The 14741-nt window shown below is 52.7% G+C and overlaps 2 protein-coding genes across 9 annotated transcripts in view; one reads left to right on the top strand and one right to left on the bottom strand.

Annotated features, from left to right (window-relative positions):
* IKZF4 (IKAROS family zinc finger 4 (Eos)) overlaps window positions 1-14741 on the bottom strand; it is a 39292-nt gene that overhangs the window by 1003 nt on the left and 23548 nt on the right. Inside the window, exons 1-8 of one of the 8 annotated variants that reach the window (XM_014548106.1) lie at window positions 12564-12651; window positions 11509-11714; window positions 11205-11309; window positions 9986-10246; window positions 8362-8529; window positions 5283-5432; window positions 4680-4811; window positions 2698-3409 (exon numbers count right to left, since the gene is read on the bottom strand). In XM_014548106.1, the coding sequence (XP_014403592.1) occupies window positions 2698-3409; window positions 4680-4811; window positions 5283-5432; window positions 8362-8529; window positions 9986-10246; window positions 11205-11309; window positions 11509-11536 (1556 nt within the window). In that variant the 5' untranslated portion in view covers window positions 11537-11714; window positions 12564-12651. Of the gene's footprint in view, window positions 1-299; window positions 3410-4679; window positions 4812-5282; window positions 5433-8361; window positions 8530-9985; window positions 10247-11204; window positions 11310-11508; window positions 12358-12563; window positions 12658-14404; window positions 14695-14741 lie in introns of those variants that run through there. The other 7 variants (XM_005876722.2, XM_014548102.1, XM_005876721.2 and 4 more) reach the window with 7 other exon arrangements.
* LOC106727888 (neural Wiskott-Aldrich syndrome protein-like) overlaps window positions 13931-14741 on the top strand; it is a 10882-nt gene continuing 10071 nt past the window's right edge. Inside the window, exon 1 of the mRNA XM_014548142.1 lies at window positions 13931-14422. Within this exon, the coding sequence (XP_014403628.1) occupies window positions 13951-14422 (472 nt within the window). The 5' untranslated portion in view covers window positions 13931-13950. The remainder of the gene's footprint in view (window positions 14423-14741) is intronic.

The following is a 14741-nucleotide window of genomic DNA, read 5'->3' as shown; positions in this document are numbered from 1 at the left end:
ATATATAATATATATTATTTACACAAGGACAGAAGCTGCCAGAAGTATTACAAAATCCCACCTGCAGCTTGGACACTGACACGAGAAAACAAAGATCTGGAAAAGTGTCTATTTAGAAACTCTTTTGTGTGTGTGGTGTTAATTTGAATATCAATATAAAAGGAAAACACCTCTTTTCTCCATGTGGGTTTCCATGTATTTTTTTCTTTTTTCATTTTTTTTTTTTTATGCAAAAGGAGTTGGGAGAGAGAGCGTGAGAGTGTTTGAGTTTCCAGAGCTGAAAGGCTCCAGAAAGTAGGATTTTGTACCTAAGACCCTGGTTAAAGTGCAGTGATGGTCTGGAGAGAGACAGAGTGCCCTTCTCTCCCTCCTTAGCACCTGGTCTTGCCTTCCAGTCTCTGCTCTCATGGGCTCAGAGCACAGCCTCAGAGCACAGGCCTTCATGTTCCAGGAGGTTATAGGTGCCAAATCTGACGGGGGGAGGAGATGGTGGCACCCTAAGGCTCTGATACCCCAGAAGGGACTAGTCCTTATGAGGTGTTACCAAAGATACAGCAGACACAGAAGAGGTGGTAGGTCTAACGGGAAGGGGTTCAACAATCGGAACAATTGAGGAGAACCCGGATATTAATCTCATCTCTGCTGCCATCCTGAAGAAAGGAGCCAGTTCCCATGTTGCTGATGAGAAAACTCTCCCCTTCTCTAGAGACCACTCTCCTCCCAGATAACTCCCCCATCCTCTGCCCTTGGCAGCATCTGTTTATTGCTACCTTGTCAAGGAGGAAAGATCAACCCACAATGCCCCTCCCTGACAATCTGGTTCTCTGGGAGAGACCACATAATGGGGGAGGAAAAGAAGGAAGAAGAGGAGAAATGTTTTTAGTGTCTTCCTTCCCCCAAGGGGGTAAGGTAGACTCTTCTCAGAGCCCCAATCCCAGGGTCTGTTCCTCAGCCAATCCTTTAGCAACCCCCAATTCATCCCTGATAGGGAGTGAGAGAAGTAGGAGGCAAAAGAGCCAATAAGGAAAGGACATGTGGAAAGAAAGATGGAAAGGAAGAAAAAGGAGAGAGAAGGAGCAAGTGTTACAACTTGTGAGGTGTTGTGTTTGGTTTTCTACTTTTTTTTTTTCTTCTTTAAATATAGAAAAACAGCCTTTGGTTTGAATCTCGAGGAAGCAGAGAATGGGATGGCTGTGGCCTTGGGCAGGGAACTCTGGTAGAGAGACCTCCACTTGCAGTGGAGCTGTGTCTCCTCCTGCCCCTTCTCGCTAACCAGTTACCCAAATAGCCAGGGTCCCTGCAGTAGCCAGGAGGAGTGTGCCCCTCCTGCCCTACATCTGGGAGCTGAGTGTAGAAGGGGGGCAGTCGCAGGTGGCCCCCTTTTAGTTGTGCCCATCCCATTCCTGCTGGGACAAGAGTGGGACAGGGTAAGGGGCACATGCCCTTGCTCGTCCTGGGATAATTTTTGGTTACACTGAAAATCAGAAGAGAGAAAAGAGGCACTCTTTCCTCCCGAGGGTGAATCCTGCTGGGTGGGGAGAGAAGAAGGCAGTGTGACTGAGGGGCTGAGATACCCCCTTGTCTTCAGGCAGCAACCCACTGGTTTCTCATAGGACGGGGACTGCAGGAGTCCCTGAGAGCCTAGGGAGGTCACTAGGGTGAAGAAGTTTGAGAGGTGGGAGAGTAAGGAGAATTTTGAACGACACCCTTCCCATGCCCTGGTTCCCAATTAGGCACCTGTGGCTCCCAACGTGTCAGAGACAGAGGATGCAGACCTAGCCTTTTGGCCCCTGAGAATAGAAAATTGGGGCACTCCAAGGAGATAAAAGCTACCACCGAGTAGACTGGCAGGTTGAAGCAAGTAGAGCAGTGTTGGGGGTTGTTCGAGAAGAGGGAAGAGATATATCACATCCTAGAGGGAGATCCTGAATGTGGGCTTTGGGGAACTCATGTTACTGGGGCGGTCAAGACCCTCAGTCCCACAGTGACTGGGGAGGATGTCTTCAGCCCCTCCTACTTCCAAATGAGGGAATTCTTCCTTTGTTTAAGAAAAGTGCAAGCTGCCTAATGTGAGAGGGCACAAGAGGTATGGAGTCGCGGGCTGAAGGGTCCCAGCGAGGAGATATAATGCCACAGAGCTAAGGTAGGGCCAGAGGGAGCTATCAACATCAAAACGGAAGCATCACACAATGCAAAAGTGAGGACTTAACGCAAGAAGTTCAAGGTCTCTTAGTACTAAGAGGAGCTTCCCATCCCAGGGGCTGTTGGAGAAAGCCAGAACAAAGAGAGAAAAATTAGGCCTAAAGGGGAAGGGGACTGTGAGCAAGAGGATGGAGGAGTGGCAAGTGACTGACAGAAGTTAAAAAATGCAAAAGAAAAATCAGCTAATTATATTAATAAATAACTCTTGAGTATGCTGGGATGAGAGGTTAAGAGAAAAAGGAGAAACATAAGCAAAAACCTGTTTCATCACGATGCTTGAATCAGTCAGGGGGAAGAATAGGTGAGAAAGATTCAGGGTCAAGTGTGAAGTTAGGTAGCCAGTGGTGGGGCTACACAGCACAACTTCTTGGGATGTGGTGGGGACAGGGCTAGACTCCTGTAGGTGGGGCAAGGGAGTGGCGAACTGACGGGAGGGCAGTGGGCTGCTAGCCCACCTTGTGCTCCCCCCGGACAATGTGGGAAGAGAATTCATACCGGTCCTGGCTGTGGTAACCACAGATGTTGCACTCGAAAGGGTCTCTGAAGCCATGGCAGCCCATGTGGATGGTGAACATGACATGGTCCAGGAAGAGGATGCGGCAGTGCTCACACTTGAAGGCCTTCACGGGCTCACCGCTCTCGCCCACCACCCGGAGCACTTCCTTCGAGGGGCCTGGGGTGCCCCGCAGTAACCCCTCCTGTGGCTTGGGGTCCTCTTTGGCGTAGGCAGGACTGGGCCGGCCCACCACAATGGTGGGAGGTGGCTGGGGTGGGGGACCCTGAGGGAGGGATACCACCCCCGCAACCCGATCTTCGTGGTTGCTCTCTGTATCTGTGGAGTCTTGGCACCCATTGCTGGGGGATGCTCCAGGGTCAGTAAGGGGGCCTCGGGCCCGGTAGAGGAGGGGACCACCATCAGCCAGGTCCTCGGGTCCCTCACCTGCTTCTCGGGATCCTGGAAGCTCCAGTCGACCGGGGAGGGGTTGCATCTGGGTGTAGACAGAGCTGATGACGGGCGTGAGTTCTGAGATGCAATTGGTAGGTGGAAGGCGGAGGGGACGCAGGTGCTCTGCCCCCACAAAGGCCAGAGAACCTCCAAAACCAGGCTCCAGGCCGTGATGTGCCACGAGCTCCACATCCTTCTCATAGCCACCCGAATTCACATCGTAGGGGAGGTCCGAGAGGCTGAAGCGCATCTGCTTCTCACCTGTGGAGAAGAGGCTCTCAGCAGAGCTGGGCATGGAAGATTCCTGAGCTCCCCAGGATGATGCCTTTGTTTTCTTACCCACAAGGATGGCTATAACATGATTTACCACTCTTCATTTACTTCCCTGGAGGTTAGGTCCCTTGTGGGGCTGCTCTCCAACTCTAGGCTATAATCTTAGAGGTCTCAGTCCCGGGCCACTGATCTTTATCATTCTTGCATTATCTATATCTATATATATAAAAGCCTAAGCAACCATAATGACCAAATGACCAGAACAACCAGAACGACTGGTCAACCAGTCGCTATGACACGCACTGACCACCAGGGGGCAGATGCTCAATGCAGAAGCTGCCCCCTGGTGGTTAGTGCACTCCTACAGCCAACCTCCCACGGCTGGCGGCGGCATTATCTATATCTATATATATAAAAGCCTAAGCAACCGTAATGACCAAATGACCAGAACAACCGGAACGACTGGTCAACCAGTCGCTATGACACGCACTGACCACCAGGGGGCAGATGCTCAATGCAGAAGCTGCCCCCTGGTGGTTAGTGCACTCCTACAGCCAACCTCCCACGGCCGGCAGCGGCAGTGAGGGTGTCTGGCCTCTGTTTCTTCTGTGCCCGGCCTGGCGAACCATTGCCTCCTCTCCCGACCCTGCTGGGGCCTTTGGGCCTTGAGCTGGAACAGGGAACCGGGGGTGGGTGGCAGTGGACATGGCCCCTTTCCCAGGGGGGCCGAGGGCCAGCTCCCTCCTCAGAACCAGCAGCCAACCTCCCGAGCCCCGTTTCTCCCCTCGGCCAGCAGGCCCCCATCGACCCGGCCCTGATTTGCCCTGATTGCCAGCCAGGCCTAGGGACCCCACCCATGCACCTATTTGTGCACCGGGCCTCTAGTTCTCTATAAAGCTCCAGGTCCTTGGAGAGCTGGGCCAGGTGAGGTCCTCATACTCGCCTCTTCCCTCTGACTCAAAGGGCCCAGGTCTCAGTCCCCACAGACTTAAGTCCTTGCTATTCTCAAAAACTGGGAGAACCCTGACACCCTCTTCTAAAACCACCACATGAGCCCTCAACACTAACCCCTTCCACCCTCTCGAGGTACTTTCTCCCTCTTCATTCTGCTCCTATTTTGGGGATCGATTCTGAGGACCAGACTGCTTTCTTTCCTTCAATCAAATCTCCAGACCCAACTGGTCTAATGGCCATCAGAGCTCAGATACAGATGAGCTATGGCTTAAAGCTGATGTCTCCTCTACCACTGGACTCTTACCTACAAACTTCTGGGGGGTGGAACGCTTGCGTTTGGTGAGGCTGTTGGCCAGACGATCAATGAATGTGGGCCTCTCAGAGGATGAGTGCAGCATAGAGTCTGGCACCATCTCCAGGTCACGTATCTCATCACCTAGTGGGGGGAGGCGGGGACAGGGAGTAGCAGCTGAGGAGGGGTAGCACTGGCCCAGCAGCCTTCTCCTGGAGAAAACCAGCAGGTCAGGAGCCACGGAAGGTCATACCTGATGCTTGGGAAATTAGGTCAGCTTACTTCACCCTATTTAAAGCTCATCCCAGCAACAGGTTAGATAATTTGGGGACAATTATATACATCTGACCCTCAATTTTATACTTCCTTGCAGTTTCTCTCTCTCCCATTAGACTAAGAACATAGATCAAATCCTCCCCTACCTCTGGGTCCTCCTGCAGCATTTACCAGGGGCTCTGCACTAACTGGGGTGCTCGGCACCCTAATTACTGAGGTAATTGTCCCTTCCCCATGGACCTCTCCCCTTGTGCAGGCAAGTGCTGGAATCACCCTTGTCCTGTACTCCCTCCCTCCGGCTCTGCCCTCAACTCCCCCGGAGTCCTGCCCACAGCCCACCTGGTTGGCCGGCCAGAGCTTGGGCTTCAGTGCTGAGACTCTGCAGGTAGTTGTGGCACCGCTCCTTGTGCTCCTCCAGGGTACTCTGCTGCTTGTAGCTCCGGCCACAGTAGTTACACTTGTAGGGCTTACCCACCGTGGGAGAGGAGACTGTGCAGGAGAGAGGAAGCAAGCAGCATCAAGGTTACTTTTCCCAGTGCCCTGGCTCTACACAGCCATCTAGGAGCACAGGGACACTGAGGAGGAAGGGATCCTGCTCCATCGAATTCTTCTGCTTGTCTTCCCTTCCCCAGCTGCAGCTGTGAGCATGGGCAGATGACTAAACCTCAGAGAAGAGGCACAGTGGCAGCGATGGGAAGCGAAAGGGGACACCCAGGTCATGTAGCACTGGATTGCTGAGGAGACTCAAGATGGCCAAATGGCCCTAACCGGTTTGGCTCAGTGGATAGAGCATCGGCCCTCGGACCGAAGGGTCCCAGGTTTGATTCCGGTTGTAGCTTGATCCCCAACCCTGGTCGGGTGGGGGTGGGAGGCAACCAATCGATGTGTCTCTCTCACATTGATGTTTCCCTCTCTCTCTCTGTCTCGCCCCCTCCCTTCCACTCTCTCTAAAAATAAATGAAAAAAATATCCTTGGGTGAGGATTAACAACAACAACAAAAAAGATGGTCAAATTGCTGCTCAGAGGAAAGAAGAGCCCAGGGACTTCGTAGGGGATCATCCCTGACAGGCAGGCTGGCCCCACCCCAGGATCTCAGAGTCTGAGGCCCACACTGTGGTTTAACCTTTCCATGTGGCAGGCGGTGTCAGCGCTGTTTACCAGACAAGGGGATTTTTTGCTTACGAACTATCTGATTTGGTTTGGGGGAAACTGGTGGGCTGGGGTGACAGAAATGAGAGTCCTTAGATCTGCTGATGTGGGGAGGGGCAGTTTTCACTGACCTTTGCTTGTCCTTTTTTACCTCTACTACTAGCCCAGTTTTGCTGCTTATTATTCTTTCTGTCGTTCTACATTGAGATACAAAGAGAGCCCCAGAAAAACCATCATCTGATGGAGAACTTTGAGGAGAGAAAAAGAATAAAAGAACAGAGAAGAAAACAATGAAGATATAAAAAGAAGAGAACAACTTTGGAGGTGTTTTTTTTTTAAAGAACAGGAAATAAGGATTTTGTTTCTAGTGAAGAGAAAAGATTGGGAAGACTGAGATCGATACTTCCCTGAAAGACAACTTTTGAGAGATGATGTTTGTGAGAGGAGAGAAAAAAGTGAGAGAAACAAGGTATTGTATATTTTAATTTATGTGTCTTGCTACTACTGAGCAGGGGCCAGGAGAAGTATCTCCAGGGACCCCTCTCCCGTCCCATGCCTGACCTGGACCTTGACTCAACCAATCTACTACCATCTTGCTCTTGCTCGGTGTTTGTGGGATGAGATTAAAGTCACAGACCCCATTGACCTAAGACTCTGATGTTAGGGAAATGTTTTAACATCTGAGAGGAGCCCTCTTTTTCTTACAGTGTGGGTTGTAAGAGAAAGCATCTCATAAAGACGGGACCCAATAGTATATCCGTGTCTTCTTCTGGCCCCAATAATCTCCTACAGAACCTCCCAAACCCACCCCGACCCCTGCCTTGCTGTTGGTAAGATTTCTAGGGGCCAAGCCACCCTTGTTCCAAACCAGCAGGGGGGCCCCCTTTCCCCAGGACCTTGATGGGGTTCCAGTGAGGATGCAGAAAGAATAGCTCCGTGACTGGCAAATCTTTTCTTCTTTTTCAGTTTCCTTGTCAGCAAAATGGAGATAGTAACATCTACCTCGGAATTGTTATGAGGATCACATGAGGAGACAAGTGAAATGCTTTGTAGATGATAAAGCATGGATCAATGATGCTCTTTCTCTCTGTTGTTCCTCCACATACACAGAGATAAAGAGGTCCCAGCTCCCAGGTGAGAGCAAGGTAGGTGGCTGGAAAAAGTAGAGGGTGGGGAGGTGATTACTTTGTCCCTTTCAATCCTGGCCCATGAGAGTTTAGGAAAAGAGAAAAATAGCAAAGAACGTTTCCAAGGACAGACCCTACTAATCCTTTACCCTCTGCCCTCCTTCCTCCTTTTCCCAGTCTTGAGCTCCCTCCTTCCTGCCAGCTCAGCTCCTGACCTTTTCCCAAGTCCAAGCCCAAAGCTCAAAACTTAGTAAAAGGCTTCAAAAGTGCTATCTGTCCAGCTGATTAGGCAGATGTTGATTCAGTCTGGGCTGGGCTAGAAAATCGAGTCAGTCCAGTTCCCGGGCACCGTTCCAAACCCTGAGCTCCAGGCACTCGCTCTTGCTCCTGGTCAGGTGATGACCTCTTGGGATGGGGAACAGAAATGGGATCATCTTCGTAGGCTTCCTTTCCTCCAGTTTGGGAGGCCCGTGGATGTTTTCAGGAACCAGGAGGAAGTCAAGGAGAGGACAGAAGAGGGCAAAGATGGTGACAAGTGTGGGGCCTGGGGCAGATATGAGGGAAGGAGGGGTCACCCTGGTGCTCAGAAGTGGGGGGTGATGGGGCACAGATGGTTCTGCATCAGCGTGACCTTTAAAAATATCAGGCCTGGCCTGGCTGGTTTGGCTCAGTGGATAGAGCTTCGTCTGCGGACAGAAGGGTCCTGGGTTCGATTTCGGTCAAGGGCACATGCCTGGGTTGCGGGCTCGATCCCCAGTGTGGCGCATGCGGGAGGCAGCCGATCAGTGATTCTCCATCTCTCTCTCCCTCTCCCTTCCTCTCTGAAATCAATAAAAATATTAAAAAAATAAAAATAAAAATAGCCAGGCAGGGAAGGGTGACTGTTAAGACCCAAGAACATTGCCTGTGCTCCTTTTGCTCTCCACGTTACAGGGTGTGGCAGATGCAAAATGCCTCATCAGAGTCCCCCACATGTTCCACGGGGCTGCTGCCCAGAGGAGGGTTACAGAGGCAGGGCCCTGTGCACTCCGGGGGTGCTCTGCCCTCCTGGAGAACAGACACTGCATCCCACAGAGACAAGAGAAGTCGCGGGGTGTCTTGGGGTCCCACCTCCCCCCCTCCCACCGGAAAGGTCACTGACCCGAGTGTGTTCGGAGGTGGCCCGTGAGCGCGTCCCGCCGGCGGCAGGCGTAGTTGCAGAAGGGGCATTTGAAGGGCTTCTCCCCGGAGTGCAGCTTGATGTGGCGTAGCAGGTTCCCCTTCTGGGTGAAGGAGGCTCCGCACTGGTTGCAGTGGAAGGGCCTTTCGCCTGCGAGGGAAAGAGAGGTGCCGGGGACTGGCTGTGAGGGACTCTGGAGGCTGAACCCAGCCCCCCATCCCCACCCCTGCCCCACACTGGCTCAGGGGACGGGCTCAGAACACATTTCTGAGAGGCAGGGCTGTGCCACTCATACTGATCCTGCTTAATACAGATCCCTGGGGGCAGTCTGATCCCGGGAAGGTGTGGATGAGGGGCTGTGGCAGGGAGAAGCGCACTAGGCCTGGAACATGGGGCCGAAAGACCCTTATCACAAACCAAGCCCCATCGGCTCTCACTGCCGCAGGAGCCCAAAGCCCAAGGAAGCCGAGAAGAGGCTTCTATATTCCGTATTTTTTCTTTATTCATCGATGGGAGGGCCCAAATAATACCCAGGAGTCCTATCCCCATTAGGTATAGGATCCTTCTCTCTCTCTTTTTTTAAATCCTCACCCGAGGATATGTTTTTTGGTTGTTATCCTCATCTGAGAATATTTTTTCCCATTGATTTTTAGAGAAAGTGGAAGGGAGTGGGGGGGGGGGGGGGGGGGGGAGAGAGAGACATCAAAGTGAGAGAGACACATCAATTGGTTGCCTCCCGCATGTGTCCCAACCAGGCCAGGGATCGAACCTGCAACCCAGGTACATGCCCTTGACCGGGAATCGAACCCACCACCCTTTGGTGCACAGGCTGATGCTCTCAGGATATGTTTTTTTGTTTGGTTGGTTTTTTAAAATATATTTTTATTGATTTCAGAGAGGAAGGGAGAGGGAGAGAGAGATAGAAATATCAATGATGAGAGAGAATCATTGATTGGCTGCCTCCTGCATGCCCCACACTGGGGATCGAGCCCGCAACCCGGGCATGTGCCCTTGACTGGAATGGCACATCCCCAGTAGGGAGTGTGCAGGAAGCAGCTGAATCGATGTTTCTCTCTCATCGATGTTTCTAACTTTCTATCCCTCTCCTTCTCCCTTCCTCTCTGTAAAAAACCAATAAAATATATTAAAAAAAATTAATTTTAGAGAGAGGAAAGAAGAGAAAAAGAGAAACATCTACTGCTTGCCTCCCATATGTGGCCTGACTGGGGATTGAACCTACAACCTAGGTATGTGCCCTGACCAGAATCGAACCCGCAACCTTTCAGTGTATGGGATGATGCTCCAACCAACTGAGCCACCTGGCCAGAGCTAGGATCCTTCTTGAGGCTACAAGACTTTCCCCTCCCTCACTTCCTCAGAAGAGCATTGGCTTTTCTTTATAATAAGAGCTGAAGAAAGTGCCAGGAAAGTATAGGCATTCAGGGAGGCTGAATTTCAACCCTTTTTTTTCCTCCCTCAGCTAGAATATGTGCCAGGAGAGACCCTTCCCTTTCCGAGGCTACCCCGCCCAGGCATGGCCTCCCAGCACTGCCTCTGCCTCTCGGGCCCACCTGGGAGTTCCTCCCTGGTCCCCTGGCTTACTCACCTGTGTGGCTGCGTTTATGCACCATGAGCACGTTGGGTCCAATGCAGACCATGCCACAGACATCACATTTGAGCTTGCCATTGGGCAGCCGGATGCCACCAGGGGAGTGAGGCTCTGGCCCACTTCCATCACAGTAGCCCAGGGGCTCCGACAACGAGTCTTCCACGATCACACTATCGTCCTTTTCCAGGAGCCGCTCATCTGGCCCCAGCAGTCTACTCGACTCCTCATCGCTGTACATCTCCACCTTGATGGAGTTGGCTGGAGGGTGGGATGGTGTTTAGGACAGAGACAGGCAAAGGGGAGAGCCTTCCCCAGGCCAGAATGGCACTCCCGAGTCCAAAGGAGTCTCCGAGCCCTGAGGCCTTCAGGCTTCAGAGTAGGCCTTACCCTAGGTGTCCAGAGTGGTGACACCAGGGTCCTGCTGGGACCCGAAGCAACCTTGTCCTCCTACCCCACCGATCAGGCAAATAGGCTTCGAGGGAAAAGCACTGGGGAGAGGAGGAAGCTAAGGGGAGCCTATTTCTCCACTCTCTTGTCATTAAGAAAGATGTCTGACTTGGCCCTGGGCAGGAAGCCAGCAAGTAACAGTGTCAGGAAAACAGTCCTAGAAGACCGAAGAGACAGGGCTAAAGAGAGAGTAAAACTGGGAGACCGACACGGCCTACATTCTCCTCCCACCCCGTAAGACTGAGCCCCTCTACTCCCCTCCATCACAACCGGAGGGGGATGGAGGAGGGGGAGCCATTGAGGAGAAAGCTTTGGCTCTAGCTCTGACCTACATTCCTGGCTATTCCAACCATTTGGAGAATGTCACAGATCTGGGGCCAGCTGAGGAGAGGCAGTCCTGGGGACCCTCTGGGCAGGAGACTCAGGGGGGTGATGAGGAGACCCTTCTCATGTCTGTTTCCTGTCTACCTCCAGCTCGTGCCCATTGCTATCGACCTGCTATTCTCACTCCAGACTTTCTCTTTGGGGCCTTTACCTTAATCCCACCCATGCCTCTGTGAATTCCACCCTTGCCTGGCAGTGAGAGTTCATTCTTCTTTCAGAAGTGAGGGAAATCCCAGACACGGAGCTCCTTAGTGATTTTAGAGACTCTGAGCAGGAAACCAGAGGGAGGCAGCGATGGGGAAATGGCTGCCAATGGAAGATGAATCGAGGGCCAAACACAAACAGGGACGCCTTGTGCCAGGCGAGGGAAGGGGGGCGCACTTACCACTGAGTGAGCGGCTGGGAGAAGAGTGCTGGCTGTTGGGGGTGCTCACCGAGGGCCCCACTGGGGCCCCAAGGAACTCCTTCTCCAGAGATGAGTCCCCGCTACCTTAGAGGAGAGAGCAAGAGGGCAGGTGAAGCTGTCGCCATTAGTAAACTGCCTCATCTTTTCAAAACTCAGTTACATGGATCTTGTAGCCATGGACAAGGCCATGTTGGACGCTGGGCACCATACCTTGTGCCCTGGCCAGCCTGGGTGCCCGGTGCTGACTTCCGCGAGCTCCGTGGCTGGGTCTTGCCCACCCTACCTTTATCTAGGCCTGAGGGGAAGAGCATCACTGCCTGACGTCCGCAGGAAGCAGGGCTGGGGCTGGGCGGGCCGGGGCAGAGAGGAAAATGGGGGCCTCAGCAGGGAGGCGTCCAGGACAGCCGGCTCTTCCCTACTGTTCCTCTCTGGAGCCCCCAACACCAGGTACGGGATCTGCAGGAGGGGCGGCTGGAATTGTCCCTGAATCTAATGATAATAATAGCAATCATAACGATGGCAGCTCACGTGAACTGAGTGTTTACTATGTGCCAGGCAATGTTCACACACCTTAATTGAACTATTTCATTTACAACAACCCAATGAAGTAGGTACCAATATTATCCTAATTTCGCAGGTGAGGAAACTGAGGCACAAAAAGGGCTGCATTACTTGCCCAAGGTTATATAGCCAGTAGTGGTAGAACTGGAAGCTGATCACAAAAAAAGAAGTGCCCATGTCCTTAACCACCACCTACCCAGCCAACTGGGACTCACTGTTTCAGGAGGGGGGAGCTGGGCCCATTAGATTTTCTAAAATTAGCGAAATTTGACTACTCTAGAAAGCGTCCTATCTGATATGACTCCAATCAGATATTTACAACTTGGTATTCCCTTGACAGTGAAATAATCAGTTTATTTTCATTATATTCATTTTAACTTGCTGACAAATTGCATTGTAAAAATGCTTCTTGAGAAGTTCATATATCTTTTAAAAAATCAGATAACACACCTAAAGATATAAAAAAAAAATCCCTCCTCCCCACAATCATTTTACACAAATACATAGGTGAAATAAAGCACATGTAGACAAACACACAGACACAGACAAGATCACATATGTAGATACACATACAGAGAACATACCTACTGGGGTAAACATACTCATAGCGTCTACAGTATCTGCTAACATGAACATGCATGGATGTGTGCAGACAGCCCTAAATATGGGAGAGAGAGAGAGAGAGAGAGAGAGAGAGAGAGAGAGAAACCCTAAAATTCATCCCTAAAATCCACCTATTAGTACTTTACCCAATTTCCCAGCTATGAACATACTTACTTTCACAAAATAAAGATTCCATTATAAAATGGTTGGAGTCTTGGGCCTGAGGCAAGAAATCCGGAAGACACCCTCCTGAGGGATCCCTGTCCAGCTTTGGTCAGTGGGAAGAAAACAACCACTCAGGACTTGGGGACCATTTCCCATTCATCTCCTCTCCTAACAGTCCCACTCCCCGCACGCTCTCCCATCAAAGTCTAAGGAAAGTGTTTACCACCTATAGGAAAAGCCTCATGGCTTAAAACCGAGTTTCCCCAGCTGGGGCTCTTTAGATGAGCCATGGTTATCTACAAACGTTGCCCAAATCAGAACCACACACATATCACAGTGTGAGCAGCTCAGAGTGTGAGCGGAGACTTGTAGACCCAGACCCAGTTTTAAAATATGTCATTTAAACTACGGGGAGGGTTTACTGAGGTGAGAAGGGTTGAAAGGGCATCTTCTCATTCCTTTTCAGTCCTTAGTGCTGACTTGCCCTAAATCTCCCGCTGTTAGCAATGGGGAAGAGCAGGGCTCTCTCTGGGCCCTGGCCCTGAGTCCTTGACCCTGAAAGGAGTAGGCGCTCGCTGGAAGTCCATCGCTGGTCCCAGCCTACTGGATTGAAGCTGCCTCTTGGGGCCAGAGCCTTGATATATGGGGAGAAATATCCTTAAAGGGATAGGTAGAGACATTAGGGGGGAACATCCTTGGTGGCTCTCCCTATTACGGCCTGGGAACAGGAGGAAGAGCAGGTGCCTCCAGGATCACGTCAGTAGTTCGGGAGGCTCTCTGATGCCGCTGCCCTCCCGAGGATCGAGGATCGAGGATCGAGGATCGAGGCCAGAGGGGAAGCAGGCTCAAGTCTACTTCAAGGGGCTAATGCATACAAGTGAATCATTGCAGGGCGTAGAGTGCCGTAGACAATCTTTATGGGGCCCCAGGGCTCGTGACTTCCAGCGAAAGGGAGAAGGGGACTGGAATCAGATTTGGGAAGTTCAGCAGTTCCCCTCTCAGCCTCAGAAACCCCAGTGAGGGAATTTCAAATGCCCGGGACTCCCAAGAAACCCCAGACTGTCCAAGCCAAGCATTCAGGCTGCTCTCAGGTCTCAGAGACATTTTCTTGGTCAAAGTCATCATCGATTGCTAGGACCCCTGGAGGGCAAAGCCAAATCATAAGGCTCACCTCAGAGGCACGAGGAGGTGAGTCCGGGGCAGAAAGGCAGGAGGGAGACAGACATCCCCCAAGCTAAGGAGGGAGTCCGCCGCCTGCTCCTGCTGCCCTTCCTCAACCCCTCCGAGTGGCTACTTCTAGGGATGGCCGGGCGGCTGGAGAGCCTCCACACCCCTCTGCAAGGGACCTCGTCCTAACCGCTTTCCCTTTCTTGCCCAGCAGCTCCAAGGTGCCGGGATGCTCGGGTCCGGGAGCGAACAGCGGGTCCGGGAGCAGAGAGAGCCGCCCATCCCCGGCTCTATTGTGGGGAGGCAGCCGAGGCCCCTCGCATCTCCGTTCCAGGCGGAGGCGTCTGCTGCCAAGGCGCCTCTTCACCTCGACCCTCCGCTACCCATGCCCACCCGGGCCGTCTCTGTCCCGGCATTTCCCCGGGACGGCTCGCAGCTGTCCCCAAGGCCTAATCAAGATGTCACCACGAGCTCCCACTGTCCAAGTCGCAGCCTTCGCTTAGCAACACCAAACGCCCTCTCCCATCCTCGGCGGGTGCGAGGAGGAACGCCCCCTCCCCCGCCACACGCGCGCAGCCCCCATCCCCTGCCTCTCCTCCGTCTCGGGAGTTGTGGCGGCATCGGCTCCCTCGCCCCGGCGCCCCCTCGCCCCCCGCCGCTGACCGCCTTCTGCCTGAACTTACATTATCCTTCCCTGGCCGGTGAGACCCCGGGGTGCGAGCGCGGCCGCCGCCTTGGAAACGGCGAGGGGGTGCGGGTGGTGTGTGCATGTCTGCGTCTCGGTGGCAGGCAGGGGTGAGCCCAGCCACTCACCTTCCAGGAAGCGTGGATTCCTGGAAGTGAGGGGAACCGCCGTCATTTCGCAGGCAGCGGCGGCGGCACGGTGAGCAGGGGCCCACGGCTGCAGCCAGCAAGAGCTCAGCCCAGGGTGTATGTGTGTGAGTGTGTGTGTGTGTGTGTGTGTGTGTGAGAGAGAGAGAGAGAGAGAGAGAGAGAGAGAGAGAGAGAGAGAACGCGTGG

This window comes from Myotis brandtii, unplaced genomic scaffold (genome assembly GCF_000412655.1).
Source record: "Myotis brandtii unplaced genomic scaffold, ASM41265v1 scaffold496, whole genome shotgun sequence".
Classification (NCBI taxonomy): Eukaryota; Metazoa; Chordata; class Mammalia; order Chiroptera; family Vespertilionidae; genus Myotis; species Myotis brandtii.
The sequence above is the reverse complement of the archived record's forward strand: the minus strand, read 5'-3'. Positions and strand labels throughout refer to the sequence as shown.